Source organism: Schistocerca americana, chromosome X (assembly GCF_021461395.2).
Source record: "Schistocerca americana isolate TAMUIC-IGC-003095 chromosome X, iqSchAmer2.1, whole genome shotgun sequence".
NCBI classification, from domain to species: Eukaryota; Metazoa; Arthropoda; class Insecta; order Orthoptera; family Acrididae; genus Schistocerca; species Schistocerca americana.
Window position 1 is genome coordinate 792,201,478 of NC_060130.1, and position 16,672 is coordinate 792,218,149.

Genomic DNA, 16,672 nt, shown 5'->3' on the forward strand with positions numbered 1-16,672 from the left:
TTCTGTTAGTAAAAGGGTCAATGCCCTTTCAGACCATGATGCACCAATTTTAACACTAAAAGGATTTTGTACTCAAACAAATGTCACATATAATTACAAACTATGCAGGAAAGTTAATCCAAAAGCCAGCCGGAGTGGCCGAGTGGTTCTAGGCACTACAGTCTGGAACCGTGCAACCGCTACGGCCACAGGTTCGAATCCTGCCTCGGGGATGGATGTGTGTGTTGTCCTTAGGTTAGTTAGGATTAAGTAGTTCTACGTTCTAGGGGACTGATGACCTCTGAAGTTAAGTCCCATAGTGCTCAGAGCCATTTGAACCATTTAATCCAAAAGCAATTGAGAATTTTTTAAACCATGTCGAGAAACAAGAGTGGCAGGATGTTTATAGTGCTGGTAACATAGATGACAAATATAATGCTTTCCTTAACACATTTCTGATGCTCTATGAGAGCTGCTTTCCATTAGAATGTCCTAAATAGGGTTGTTGTTGTCTTCAGTCCTGAGACTGGTTTGATGCAGCTCTCCATGCTACTCTATCCTGTGCAAGCTTCTTCACCTTCCAGTACCTACTGCAGCCTACATCCTTCTGAATCTGCTTAGTGTATTCATCTCTTGGTCTCCCTGTATGATTTTTACCCTCCACGCTGCCCTCCAATACTAAATTGGTTATCCCTCGATGTCTCAGAACATGTCCTACCAACCGATCCCTTCTTCTAGTCAAGTTGTGCCACAAGTACCTCTTCTCCCCAATTCTATTCAATACCTCCTCATTAGTTATGTGATCTACCCATCTAATCTTCAGCATTCTTCTGTAGCACCACATTTTGAAAGCTTCTATTCTCTTCTTGTCTAAACTATTTATCGTCCACGTTTCACTTCCATACATGGCTACACTCCATACAAATGCTTTCAGAAATGACATCCTGACATTTAAATCTATACTCGATGTTAACAAATCTTTCTTCTTCAGAAACGATTTCCTTGCCATTGCCATTCTACATTTTATATCCTCTCTACTTCGACCATCATCAGTTATTTTGCTCCCCAAATAGCAAAACTCCTTTACTACTTTAGGTGTCTCATTTCCTAATCTAATTCCCTCAACATCACCCAACTTAATTCAATTACATTCCATTATCCTCATTTTGCTTTTGTTGATCTTCATCTTATACCCTCCCTTCAAGACACTGTCCATTCCGTTCAACTGCTCTTCCAAGTCCTTTGCTGTCTCTGACAGAATTACAATGTCATCGGCAAACCTCAAAGTTTTTATTTCTTCTCCATGGATTTTAATACCTACTCCAAACTTTTCTTTTGTTTCCTTTATTGCTTGCTCAATATACAGATTGAATGACATCGGGAATAAGCTACAACCCTGTCTCACTCCCTTCCCAACCACTGCTTCCCTTTCATACCCCTCGACTCTTATAACTGCCATCTGCTTTCCGTACAAATTGTAAATAGCCTTTCGCTCCCTGTATTTTACCCCTGACACCTTCAGAATTTGAAAGAGAGTATTCCAATCAACATTGTCAAAAGTTTTCTCTAAGTCTACAAATGCTAGAAACATAGGTTTGCCTTTCCTTCATCTTTCTTCTAAGATAAGTCGTAGGGCCAGTATATCCTCACGTGTTCCAATATTTCTACGAAATCCAAACTTATCTTCACCGAGGTCGGCTTCTATCAGTTTTTCCATTCATCTGTAAAGAATTCGCATTACTATTTTGCAGCTGTGACTTATTAAACTGATAGTTCGGTAATTTTCACATCTGTCAACACCTGCTTTCTTTGGGATTGGAATTATTATATTCTTCCTTAAGTCTGAGGGTATTTCTCCTGTCTCATACAACTTGCTCACCAGATGGTAGAATTTTGTCAGGGCTGGCTCTCCCAAGGCTGTCAGTAGTTCTAATGGAATGTTGTCGACTCCCGGGGCCTTGTTTCGACTTACGTCTTTCAGTGCTCTGTCAAACACTTCACGCAGTATCATATCTCCCATTTCATCTTCATCTACCTCCTCTTCCACTTCCATAAAACTGTCCTCAAGAACATCGCCCCTGTATAGACCCTCTAAATATTCCTTCCACCTTTCTGCTTTCCCTTCTTTGCTTAGAACTGGGTTTCCATCTGAGCTCTTGATATTCATGCAAGTGGTTCTCTTTTCTCCAAAGGTCTCTTTAATTTTCTTGTAGGCAGTATCTATCTTATCTCTCATGAGATAAGCCTCTACATCCTTACATTTGTCCTCTAGCCATCCGTGCTTATCCATTTTGCATTTCCTGTCGATCTCATTTTTGAGACGTTTGTATTCCTTTTTGCCTGTTTCACTTACTGCATTTTTGTATTTTCTGCTTTCATCAATTAAATTCAGTGTCTCCTCTGTTACCCAAGGATTTCTGCTAGCCCTCATCTTTTTACCTACTTGATCCTCTGCTACCTTCACTATTTCATTCCTCAAAGCCACCCATTCTTCTTCTACTGTATTTCTTTCCCCCATTCCTGTCAGTTGTTCCCTTATGCTCTCCCTGAAACTCTGTACAACCTCTGGTTCTTTCAGTTTTAATCTACAGTTCATAACCAATAGATTGTGGTCAGAGTCCACATCTGCCCCTGGAAATGTCTTAATATTTAAAACCTGGTTCCTAAATCTCTGTCTTACCATTATATAATCTATCTGAAACCTATCAGTATCTCCAGGCTGCTTACATGTATACAACCTTCTTTTATGGATCTTGAACCAAGTGTTAGCTATGGTTAAGTTGTGCTCTGTGCAAAATTCTACCAGGCGGCTTCCACGTTCATTTCTTACCCCCAATCCGTATTCACCTACTACGTTTCCTTCTCTTCCTTTTCCTACTATCGAATTTGTCACCCATGACTATTAAATTTTCATCTCCCTTCACTATCTGAATAATTTCTTTTATCTCATCATACAGTTCTTCAATTTCTTTGTCATCTGCAGAGCTAGTTGGCATATAGACTTGTAGTACTGTCGTAGGCACGGGCTTCGTGTCTATCTTGGCCACAATAATGCGTTCACTATGTTGTCTGTAGCAGCTTACCCGAACTCCTATTTTTTTATTCACTATTAAACCTACTCCTGCATTTCCCCTATTTGATTTTGTATTTATAACCCTGTATTCACCTGACAGAAAGTCTTGTTCCTCCTGCCACCGAACTTCACTAATTGCCACTATATCTAACTTTAACCTATCAATTTCCCTTTTTAAATTTTCTAACCTACCTGCCCGATTAAGGGATCTGTCATTCCACACTCCGATCCATAGAATGCCAGTATTCTTTCTCCTGATAATGACGTCCTCTTCAGTAGTCCCCGCCTGGAGATCCGAATGGGGGACTATTTTACCTTCGGAATATTTTACCCAAGAGGACACCTTCATCATTTAATCATACAGTAAAGCTGTATACCCTTGGGAAAAATTACGGCTGTAGTTTCTCTTTGCTTTCAGCCGTTCACAGTACCAGAACAGCAAGGCCAGTTTGGTTAGTGTTACAAGGCCAGATCAGTCAATCATCCAGACTGTTGCGCCTGCAACTACTGACAAGGCTGCTGCCCCTCTTCAGGAACCACAGATTTGTCTGGCCTCTCGACAGATACCCCTCTGTTGTCTGTATCGCTGAGGCACGCAAGCCTCCCCACTTGGGAGGTCCATGGTTCATGGGGAGGGGGGGCTAAATAGGGTACTAGCAGTAAAAGGCAGCCTCGGTGGCTAACTAGTGGGGTAAGGATATTATGTAGAACAAAGCGGGAATTATATCAAAACGTTAGAAGTGGTCACAATCAAGCTACAGTAGTGCATTGCAAACAGTACTTCAAGGTGCTTAAAAATGTTATTAGGAAGACAAAGAGTACATGGCATGCAAATACAATAGCTCATTCACAGGATAAAATTAAAACCATATGGTCAGTTGTGAAGTAAGTGTCCGGTCAGCAGCACAAGGTTGGCAATATAAAGTCAGTTTCTGTTACTTGTATATCAGATATATGTACAGTATTTAACAATCATTTTCTGAGCATTGCTGGTGAATTAAATAAAAATTTAGTTTCTACAGGAAATCATATAACAATCTTAGCAAATGCCTTTCCGAGATTGATGTCTGAAATATTTCTCAGTGATACAGACAAGGGGGAGATTGAGTGAATAATTAAATCACTGAAGACTACGGACTCTCATGGATATGATGGAGTGCCTAGCAGAATATTAAAGTACTTTGCTGCACATGTTAGCCCTGTATTTAGCCATATTTCTAATTTTTCGTTTAGGAATGGTCAGTTTCCTGAATGATTAAAGTACTCAGTAGGAAAGTCGCTTTATAAAAAGGAAGAAAGGGATAATGTAGACAATTTTCGACCTATTTCTATGCCATCAATGTTTGCTAAAGTCATTGAAAATGCTCTGTATGTAAGGATAATTGATAATTTTATATCACACATTTTGATATCAAATGTACAGTTCGGCTTTAGAAGTCATTTGACAACTCAAAATGCTATATTCTCTTTTCTCTGTGAGGTACTTGATGTGTTAAACAAAAGGTTTCAAGTACTAGGCATTTTTTTGATTTAACCAAGGTGTTTGACTGTGTTGGTCACAAAATGTTGCTGCAGAAATTGGACCATTATGGAATGTGGGTAATAGCTCACAATTGGTTCACTTCTTACTTTAGCAACAGACAGCAGAAGGTCATTATTCACAGTGTTGAGAATAGTGGTGATGTGGAGTCTGAGTGGGGTACGGTCAAATGGGAGGTGCCACAGGGATCAGTGTTGGGGCCACTCCTATTCCTTATTTATATAAATGCAATGCCCTCTAGTATTTCAGGTAACTCTAAAATATTTCTGTTTGCTGATGACACTAGCTTGGTAGTAAAGGATGTTATGTACAACATTGGCTCAGTTTCAAATAGTGCAGTTCATGACATAAGTTCATGGCTTGTAGAAAATAAACTAATTCTAAATCACAGTAAGACACAGCTTTTGTAGTTTCTAACACACAATTCAAAAAAACCTGACGTTTTAATTTCACAGAATGGGCGTATGATTAATGAAACTGAACAGTTCAAATTTCTAGGTGTTCAGATAGATAGTAAACTGTCATGGAAAGCCCACATTCAGGATTTTGTCCAAAGACTTAATGATGCCATTTTTACTGTTCGAATGGTATCTGAAGTAAGTGATCGTTCAACATGAAAGTTAGTCTACTTTGCTTATTTTCATTCACTTATGACATAAGTCTTATGTCATATGGTATTATATTTTGGGGTAACTCTTATCATTCTCAAAAGATATCTGTGCTTCAGAAATGCACAGTTTGGGCAATAAGTTCGCAAACCTCTTGTTGACCCCTGTTCACTAGTCTGGGTATTGACATTGGCCACTCAGTATATTTATTTTTTACTGTCATTTCTTATTAACAATATCAGCTTATCCCCAACAGTTAGCAGCTTTCACTCAGTTAATACTAGACATAAATCCAATCTGCATTTGGATTGCACTTCCTTAACCCTTGTGCAGAAAGGTGTGCAGTATACTGCTGCAACCATTTTCAATGAGCTACCACAGGAGTTCAAAAATCTTAGCAGTCATCTATGCACTTTGAAATTGAAACTGCAGAGTGTCCTCATGTGTTACTCCTTCTATTCTGTCGAGGAGTTCCTTGAAAAATTAAGCTCATTCCTATGTTATATTGTTGATTGTGCTTACTCAAACTTATGGCTTGTCTTTTTTTGAGTTCATATACATTTTATTTTATCTGTTATTACTTGTATGTTGTAATTTCATGTTCTGACATGTTGCATGACCTTGGAGATTTGGTACTCAATTTGGTCCTACGGAACTTGATGTGTAAATAAAAAGAAAACAAGAGCTGTGTATTTCATAGTCTTGTCATGCAAAGATAGTACATTGTGATTGTAAATTTTTGAAATGGATTCATTTGTGGGTTTGTAGCTATTTATTGTATTTACAGCATCTTTACTTCAAAGTCAGCCAATCAGGCGTATTTCTTTTCCTTTCTTATGTCTTCTCAGAAACTGGTACATAATTGTATATTTAGCATCATTTAATTCTGGTACATCCACCTTTGGCGAGTCCTTCTCTACCCATCTTTTTGTAATGTGTGTTGGCTTTTTCATGTTTGCCATGTGTGTGAGAGAGGCAAGCCTATTACAATCGTGGAACTTCCCTCTTCTGTTTAACTATAGCCTATGAAATGTAAATTCTTTTCATTAGTGCAGATGATAGAAATACACAAAGAATATAACAGAATCACTTGTCTGTCATACTGTCAGAAAATAAGTTTTGGAGCAAACTTTGTTGCTTCTGTTAGTTATCAATAAGCTGCCAATTTAATTGTCTGTTTGGCTACATAGGAACCTTACATGTTGGATGTTCTGAATTTCCAGCACATTTATCTCATTTCAATGACTTACAGTGTCATTCACTATTATAAAATAGTATTAACAAATTTGACATTTTTGTGGCTTGTGTTGTGTAGTAGTAATACTTGATCTGTACAGCTATTTTATTGGCAACCATTGCTGCCTGATTATTTACCATCATTGGAAAGCCATTAATGAAAAATCAAGATAAGAATAGGTTGAGGGTAAAACACTGAAAGAGTCTATACTATCTGATTTCCCATGCTGTATTAATTTTGTAAGTCTAACCTGGAAGAGGTCCAAAAATTCAAAAAGATTCTCAGAGGATACTGTTAACAAAGTATTTTATTCCTGTAAATGATTATAGCATCCTCTGTGAAGTATCTTATATGGAAACCAAATTGGGAAGGAAGCAGAAAGGAATTGCAACATGTCAATAAATATGATCATAAATAGTCTTCCAAAATATTTTGAAAAGTAAGTGGTAGGAGATAGGCAGGTTTAAAGTTGAAAGATACAAACTTATGTCTGCTTTTACAGGCTGATATCAAAACAGCATAATTTCATCTGTAGGAAATAAAACTAATTATTTTCTATAATTGTATTGCCAGTTAAAGATTTGCAATATGTATGACCATTTCTACTAATTTTAAGAAAATACAATTAGTTTGAGACACTACTCTTTCATCTAAAGTGAGAAAATTTGTACAATTATGTTGCTACTCTTTTTCAAATTATCTTCTTCTTCCCCATTATGAGGCAAATCATCCTGCAGCTGAGCACCGATTTCATGAAGTACTGTAAGCAAATTGTTGACACAATCACTTTGGATGTTCTAAGTTCAATCATGGAATAATCTAGATTCTCATCTCCAGATATGTACATAATTCCCAAATCAACAATCAGATTGTCGCACAGATTAAAGTTGTATCCATTACACTCATGTCTGATGGCTGATCCAATTTATTCTTCAATGCCTAGAAGAAAAAAGTAACTCTCATCCCTAGGTTCTCACTGACCTTAACACACATCTCCAGATATTTACATAATTTCCAAATCAACAATCGGATTGTCACGTAGATTAAAGTTGTATTCATTACACTCATTTATGATGGCTGATCCAATTTATTCTTCAAAGCCTAAAAGAAAAAAAAAAAGAAAAAAAACCTCTCATCCCTACGATCTGTTATCTTGTGGATGAATCTTGGTAAACATGGCAAATGTATTCTTAGTTGAGGCACATTGGATTATATAATCAATACTCATTTGGTTCATACAGTTTACACAATGTGGATATAATGAACTCGAAGAATACTGAGGAATTGATGCATACTGTAACAGGCAAAACTAAAAAAGGCCTGATGTTTGAAGTGAAGATGATAAAATTTTTCTGTGTGTTCTATTTATATTCAAAATAAACTCTTCCATATTTCACATTTTTATTGTAAGTGTTGGATCTGTTGTAACTTAAGGTTCTTTTTTTGTGCCCTTTTTCCCCAGGGACCTTTTACCTGTCTTAGTAATGCTCATTATGGTATTGGTTGGGGAGCCCTGGGTGCAGCAGAGTTTTGCTTAGCAGAAGCACGTCGATATACACTAGAGCGTCACCAGTTTGGACGGCCTTTAGCAGCCACCCAGCTCATTCAGAAGAAATTAGCAGATATGCTTACAGAAATATCAATAGGTCTTCAAGAATGTCTTCAAGTGGGTCGCCTGAAGGATAAGAATTTGTAAGTGTACTAATTTTTGAGGAATAAGAATTTGTAATATTGCTGATTTTAATCACAAAGAGAAAACAACATATTCAATCAAATTAAAACTTAATTTGAAATATGTTGAAAAAAACTTAGATAATCCAAACTTGTTCATTACTGAAAATAATTTTTTTAAATAAGGGTAAAATATAAGGTATATTAAAGAAAAATAACATTTTTCATCCTAGAATTCTGTCCTGTGGTATTAACTGCCTCTATAAAGACACATTGACTTCTAACTACTTTTATGTCATAATTTTCAAAGTTACACAAGAAATGCTATGTAATTCATTTGGGAATGAAGATGTTCACTTTCAACTCAGAAATTCCTGGTAACAAAACTCACTCAGGCTTAGTGTGATGCAGAAAGCAGTGGGTTATGCAGTCCCAAAATTAATTCACCCCTTATCCAAGTATGTGAAAAATCTAATATACAATATAATTAACTTCAAACGCAAACTGAAATCATGTCTGCTTGACATCTCCATCTCCATAGGAAAAGGATGGAATATTAGAGCTTAACATTGTCAATGATGAGGTCATTAGAAATAGGTTGGAGAGGAAATCAGCTGTGCCCTTTTAAAAGTACCTTTCCAAGGTACTTTCCCAGCATTTGCCTTAAACTGTTTAAACAAATCAAGGAAAACCTAAATCAGGATGTCCAGGTGGGGATTTGAACCGAATGAGTTGAGTGTCTTACACTGTGCCATTTTGCTTGTATACAATTGAAAAATTTGTGAATGTACAAGACTGTAAAGTGTATGTGACATTGCACATATAGTTAAGTATAAATCAATGTATGTTGAAAAATAGAGATTAAAGATAGCTTAATATTAATTAAAGGACGATCATATAAATGGCTAGCATGTTACTATATTTTTCACTGAGTAAGTCCTTTGTAAACTAAATGACTCATTTGATTAGAGTACTGTGAAATCATGTACTTAGTTACAGTATATTCTGAGGTTCATTATTACACTGCAAAGTTCCCAAGGAAGAGTACTAATTACAGGAACTGGACACAAATTTGATGGAGGAGAGTTCAGATCCTCTCAAAGTTATTTATGTTTTCCTTTACTTCCATAAATTGATGTAGACATCTACATCTACATACATGCTCCACAAGCCACTTTATGGTGCTTGGCAGAGGTTACCTTGCACAGCAGCGAGTCATTCTCTTCCTTGTTCCACTCGCAAATGGAGTGAGGGGGAAAATACTGTCTAATTGCTTGTGTATGAACCCAAATTTACCTTATGATTACTTCATATTCCTTACACAAGATGTACATTGGGTGCCGTAAAATTCTTCAGCAGACAATTGCAAATGCTGGTTTTCTAAACTTTCTCAATAGTGTTTCACTAAAAATATGTCGTCTTTCCTCCAGGGACGCCTATTCAAGTTCTCAGAGGATTTCCATAATACTCATATAATGATTGAACCTATCAATAACAAATCTAACAACGTGCCTCTGAATTGCTTCGATGTACTCTAATCCTACCTGGTAGAGTCTCAAAGACTCTAGTGGTATTCAAGAAGTATTCTGTATGTGGCCTCCTTTAGAGATGAGCCATACTAAAAAGACTTCTTGCAATAAAACAAATTTGACCACTTGCCTTCCCTGCAACTGATGTCATGTGCTTGTTACATTTGATATTGCTTTGCAACTTTACACCTAGATATTTAATTGATGTAACTGCATATTTGGTTCACATGGGGTACCACAGCCATACTTGCACGTCATGTGCTGGCTTTCAGATCGGCTGTATGCACTGTTTAATAACAGGGTAACTGCACAACACATCAACACCTACAATGCTTGAAAATGGCCTGCAAGGCCAAAATTGGGCAATCATGCAAGATATAATATAGGATGATTATAATTAAAATTAAACTTTCAAACCACTGTAGAAGTAACACCACTAGTCAGAATAACGTCAAATTGTAACGGAATGTTATTGGAGAAGGGGGAAAACATATGGCAGACGGAAAATAAATAGTTACAAAATGTAGCAATAGATGGCACTGTAAGCATTATAATTTAATAGTGGTCGACTACAAATGACAAATGAATCATACAACAATGCCTAAGGTGTACGTTTGACGTTAAACAAACTTAACTACTCAGTTTGCATGCGTGTACAGGTGTGATACTGTTAGTTACGTAAGCCCATCCACCACGGCAAGTTCATATCACATTGGATGGGAAAAATTGGTTTTTAATTGTCTTGAGACCAAAAATCACATAAAAAGCATCACTTACACCAGTTTTTAATTGTCCTGAGACCAAAAACCGTACAAAAAGCATCAATCAAAATCAGATCACATTATTAATTTCTGTGTGACTGGTCCAAAAAATGTTCAGTATGCTGTCCACCATTTTCTGCAACAAGTTGAAATTGAGGAACAGAACGTTACACAACTGATGGAAGTGTTTCCGGAATCACATTCAGAATGTGTTGCGCAGTGCGTGCCTTCAATGCAGCGAAGTTTGCAGTCGGAACACTGAACACATCATCTTTCAGGCTGCCGGACAGCCAGAAGTCATACGGTTATGATCAGGTGATCAGGATGGCCAGGCTGTAAGAAAATGGCGGCTGATAATTCTAGCAATTCTGAAATGGCATTTCAGCAGCTGCTTAACTGGATTTGCAATGTTCAGAGGTGTGCCATCTTGCATAAAAATGATCCCATCCACACATCCAGGCTTTTGGAGAGCTAGAATAACTAGATTGTGCAAGAGACACTCATAGCACTTACCAGAAGCACCTGTCTCTTCGAAAAAATATGGCCCTATGATAAATGATGCCGTAAACCCACACCACTCAGTGACCTTTTCAGGATGAAATGGAATCGGTTGATTTGCGTGTGGATTTTCTCTTGCCCACATTCGAAAACTCTGTGTATTGACATACCCTGTCAGATGGAAGTGGGCTTCATCTTTCCACAAAATCTTCCCTGGCCAATCATTGTCCACTTCCATGCAAGCAAAGGTCTCTCTTGCTGGCAGGTCAACAGGAAGCAACTCGTGCACATGGGTAATTTTGAATGTGTCGCAAAGAAGAGTGTTTTGTAGGATTTTACGCACAATGCTCATGGGTATGTCCAATGTTCAGGCAATTCTCCATGCACTACACGTTTGCACACCACTACTTGTCTCCTCCTGCACTGCTGTGGCCACTGCTTCCACTGACGTCGAATCAATTTGTTTCCTCTGTCTATCAGGTTGCTCACCAAAAGAACACGTCTTTTCGAATTTATGAATAATTTTCTCCAGACCCACGGCAGTCATTGGACCAACACCTTTTTTAAAACCCTACAGTGTCCAGTACTTCCACAGAATGATGTGTGCACAGTCATCGTTCTTGTAATACAGCTTCACAAGCAGAGCGTGATTCTGCATTGAGACAGTCATTGCGAACATCGCAGATGCGAAAGGAGGAAAAGCCGTGTACCTGGAGTGTTTATACCAACTTCAATGTGTCGTGCGCATGACAGGTGTTTTCATTTACCTATTCTGTCACATGAAGCACCATCTGTTGATCAATTTTCATACTATATTTTTCATCTGCCATAGGTTTTTCCCCTTCTCCAATAATTTTCCATTGCAATTTGACATCATTCTGACTAGTGGTGTTATTTCTACAGTGTTTTGAAAGTTTAACTGTAATTATAATCACCCTGTAAAATGAATACTCGTGAAAATCATCTGAGGTTGAAAACTTCAAAATGTCCTTTAATGTGATTGTTGATAAAAAAAAACATGACTTTTGTGTGTCATGTGACACATTTGCAGATGAATAACATGCCCAGAACTTCTAAAATGGATCCTAAAAGTGTGCTTGTCATACTTACTGATAAGAGTAAGAATTTTCCAGTGTTGTATCATGAAACACTTAAAGTTTAATTATTTATCAACAAGAATAATGTGTGGTAGCTTACCCATGATCACCTTGTAGACATTTGTTTAAGGAGTTGGGCATCCTCACTTCTGCTTCACAGTATATTTATTACCTCATGAAGTTTGTTGTAAATAATCCATTACAGTTCATTACAGTACATTATGATGTACATAATTACAATACCACAAAGAAATATGACATCCAATACTCCCCATAAAGGTTGTCTTTAGCAAAAGAAAGGGTGGTGTAATGCTGCAACAAAAATTGTTGATCACTTAATGAGGCATATAAAATGTCTGGCAGCCAGCAAAGCAGAATTTGAGGACAAACTGAGAAAGTTTCTCCTTGACACCTCCTTCTATTCTATAGAAGAATTTATGTAATTCTAATGTGTTAAAGGTGATGGGTAAGAATTACCAAATCAGATCCGCATATTTAAAAAAAAAAAAAAAAAACACTTATAAATTTTGATGCCATAACAATATTCACAAAATAATTTGTGATGGGATGTAAAATGACTCATTCCTACAAGATATTGATTTATATACAACAAACTCATTTAAATTGTGCAATTTTTACTATTAAAATAAAATTGTTTTAAACATGAGATAAGTTAGTACATTTCACCCAGTGACTGTCTCGGAGTATTTCAACAAATTTAAACGGATGACGGGTGGGTATTGGGAAAAACTGAAGACCAAGCTTAAGAAAATTCCTCACACACCGATTGCCTATAATATTAATATTATGAACATCCTTCTGTCAAGATTGAGCTCACCTAGTAACCCAGGGGGGATGTCATAATACCAGAGGTATTATGGAGTAATGAGGAATATAACCTAATAGCATCTAGCAAAACGTTTTGGCCTTATGACAGCAGTGACATGTCATTGCTCGGGCTGTGTGAAACAGTGTGTGTAGATAGCCACCCTGATCCGTAACTACTCAACTGTTGACCACAACACACAGAAATTGGCCAGAAATGGATCCAAGAAACATACATATGGTGTCCTATATGTGCTCAATATGATTAAGGTCAGGTGACCTGGAGGACCAGAAAACTTTCTCATTTCATGCAGTGTTCCAATTTGGGAGCAACTAGATAAGGGAATGTCTTTCTAAAGGTACAAGTCACCTGGAGAGGGAGGTGAGAGATTTAGTGTGCACCTGATTGGGCTGAAGGTGGTTGTATCATTCACCAGTGAGGAACAATGTTAGTCATACCAGGAACCACATTTCATTCCACGTACATGTCCACCATATGGTTATACCACTGCTACTGGCCTGAATGGTGTTCTTTTGGAAAAACAGCTCACCTGGTTTTTGGTGTAATTGTACCCCGCCATAAGAGTGTACCAGTGTGTTCTGCAGCTCGTCAGTTCAGGTAACTTTCTTTACTGTCAGTGTCCAGTGATGATATGAATATCCATGCTCTTTGATGTTCAATAAGCATGTGAGAGTGGTGACTTCTACACATTATAGTGAGAGGATGATTGTGGGTGCTGACCAATCTTCATTGTTGTTCATGGAGGTATGTTCCATCTATGCAACTAAATGAAAGGCAGTGTGTTTATCTCCATATGCCTTTTGCTTCTTTTGTCTGTGAAGCATCTTCAGTGGCATGTTATACATATTTCTTTTTTATACATATAATAAATGTGTGTTCGCCCTGATGGCTGAGAAGTCGGCGTGGCGGTCTGTCATGTCATGGGGCCCGGTTTCAATTCCTGGCTGGGTTGGAGATTTTCTCCGCCCAGGGACTGGGTGTTTTGTTGTCCTCATTATCATTTCATCATCATCTGTGGAAGGCAAAAGGAAACCACCACTGGAATCACTTCCCTAGACGCTCATGGGGTGGACCTCTCTGATGAGGCTTCCTCCATGACAAGACCTGCCATAAGGCAGAACACAAAGTTTTAGTTTTTATAAATGTGTTATGTAGTAGTTGCAGAATGTAAGTATGTAACATTTTGTCATGTTTTTCTCTTGTTTTATAGATTAGAAGCAACGTTTGTATCACAAATTTTGTGATGTTAAATTATCATTTGGTGTTATGATTTCCAGTGTTGTTAGTCCATATGTGGTTCTGGAGATGTATTCATTCAGTCCCCATACTCCAGCTGGCCGATTTCTGGTGTTTGTTCACTCACATTTATCATTTTTCATTTATTGTGTGTGTGTGTGTGTGTGTGTGTGTGTGTGTGTGTGTGTGTGTGTGTGTGTGTGTGTGTTGTGTTATATGTAAATTTGTTGTTCATTGTGAGAGTGTGTGTTTTGTGAATATTGTGTGTGTGTGTGTGTGTGTGTGTGTGTGTGTGTAGAGAGAGAGAGAGAGAGAGAGAGAGAGAGAGAGAGAGAGAGAGAGAGAGAGAGAGAGAGATCCATCAATTATTTACTCTTGTCATGTTTCAGATTTCTGTTTGTTATTGTTTTAGTGGCTAACATGATCAGAGAGTTATTGCTTGTGTTGATTTGGTCATTAATTACTTTCCTTTTCATTGCAAGGGCTCTTTGCATGTGGAAGTTTTCTTCTAATATGAGGAGTTTTGTTGTGATCGTTCACTCTAATAATTTTATGTGAGAAGAGTGAACAGTCACAACAAAAAACTCCTGACATTATGAGAAAACTTTCACATACAAAGAGCCCATGCAATGAAAAAGAAAGTAATTAATGACCTAATTAATGTAATCAATAACTCTCTGATCATGTTAGCCACTAAAACAATAATAAACAGAAATCGGAAACATTAACCAGAGTAAATAATTGATGACTCTTTCTCCCCCCCCCCACCCCATTTTCTCTCTCTCTCTCTCTCTCTCTCTCTCTCTCTCTCTCTCTCTCTCTCTCTCACTCACACACACACACACACACACACACACACACACACTTATTCACTTAAGGAAAAAGAAGACTGCTCCCACAAATAATGTAACATTTACACATAACAAAATACACACACACAAAACAGATGAAAAATATGAAACCACACATAAAAGACAAAAGATAAACCACATGGTGATAGTTGGCAATACCACATACTGTAAACAAGCACATATTGATCACAAAATGAAAAGTGCAAGTAATGTGTTGTAATAAATGTGGGTGAAAAAACTGCCAGAAATCGGCGAGCTGGAGCATGGGGACCGAACGAACACAGCTACAGGACCACACATATGGACTAACAATACTGAAAATCGGAAGTAACATCAAATGATAATTTAACCTCACAAGATCTGTGTAATAAAAGTTGTTTGTAATCTAAAAAACAAGAGAAAGACATGGCGAAATGTAACATAGTAACATATTGTAACTATTACATAATACATTTATTTTATGTATAAAAAGAAAAATGTATTACAGGCCACTGAAGATGCTTCATGAATAAAAGAAGTGAAACATATATGGCATAAACAATCTAACTTTCATTGACTTACAGTTTTGAAACGTACCTCCATGAAATTTGAAGCAACTAAGGAATGACAGAGGAAAAAATGACATTGTTGTTGTTCTGCATTGAACTGGCTGTGGCCCACCACTTAAATCTTACAACCTGCACTAACTAAAGGAGCTAGTGGCAATCTCTTTCATCATTGTGTTATTTCTCATGACTTATGACATTGGTGGTAGTTATTTTCCCTATAAGCAAGTCCTCAGGAACACCCTTGAAAGAGTGGCATATGAAAAGCCCATCAATTGCATAGCCTCAAATGGAGTGTCTCACGTGCCATATACACATGATCTGATATTGATAAAATATGCTAATATTGCATATCTTTAACATCCTGCTCTCAACTGTTATGCCAATGACCAGTACAAAATTTGATGACTGCCAGTCATGTGGCATGCCGAAGTGTTCACTTTGAAAACAGGACCACTCTCTTTCCTACACAGCAACTATCTCAAATTAATGTACTCATGGCATGACAGGTGCCAAGAGTGCAACTAAGTCATTCAGTGTACTCCGTATTCTGAGATTACAGAAAACTGCTGATCAACTTCAACAGAGGTCACATTTTGATAATTTAGAAGCTAGAAATGATTACTGCAAAAGCAGCATAGGTTATTGGATGTTCATATTCTGATATCACTAATATTTATCAAAAGCAAACTAATTATATTGTAACCTATTAGAGATTAGAGTTTTTTAAATATGAATTTCCTAGTAGCAGAGTGGCAACTCAGATGAAGGTTCGGAAAAGGTGACATGGAGCTTGTTGGGACCTGCGGTTGTTATAGAAGGCGTTATGAAAGCTGTGGAATATGCCAGTATTTTTATTAGTCACATATGCTCCTTCATAGTTTATGGTCTCCCTACCAGATGTGGCGTTCCCAGGATAACACAATCCATACCAACAGGTCAAAATCACGCTACAGTGGTTTGAGGGATATTTGATGTCCTGATAGCACATAATCCCAGTTGAATTGGTCTGGGGTGTCATTAACCATGCATTGGGGACATGGAGACTCCATGTTCTGATAATGTGCAGCTGTCTTGTATGTCAAGATGAGGCAGCTATCTATTAGGTGACTAGGTGTAGTATGAAACTGGATGTTGTGATGCAAGAGTGGTCTCCTAATTATATGCTTCAGTTTCACCAACAAAAGTTGTCTTACATGA

At 37.6% G+C, this 16,672-nt stretch overlaps 1 protein-coding gene across 1 annotated transcript in view; it reads left to right on the forward strand.

Moving 5' to 3' along the window:
* Window positions 1-16,672, forward strand: part of LOC124556326 (glutaryl-CoA dehydrogenase, mitochondrial-like) — a gene marked incomplete at its 5' end in the record, with an annotated part of 41,457 nt that overhangs the window by 10,423 nt on the left and 14,362 nt on the right. Inside the window, one exon of the mRNA XM_047130297.1 lies at window positions 7,900-8,129. Coding sequence (XP_046986253.1) covers window positions 7,900-8,129 — 230 coding nt within the window. The remainder of the gene's footprint in view (window positions 1-7,899; window positions 8,130-16,672) is intronic.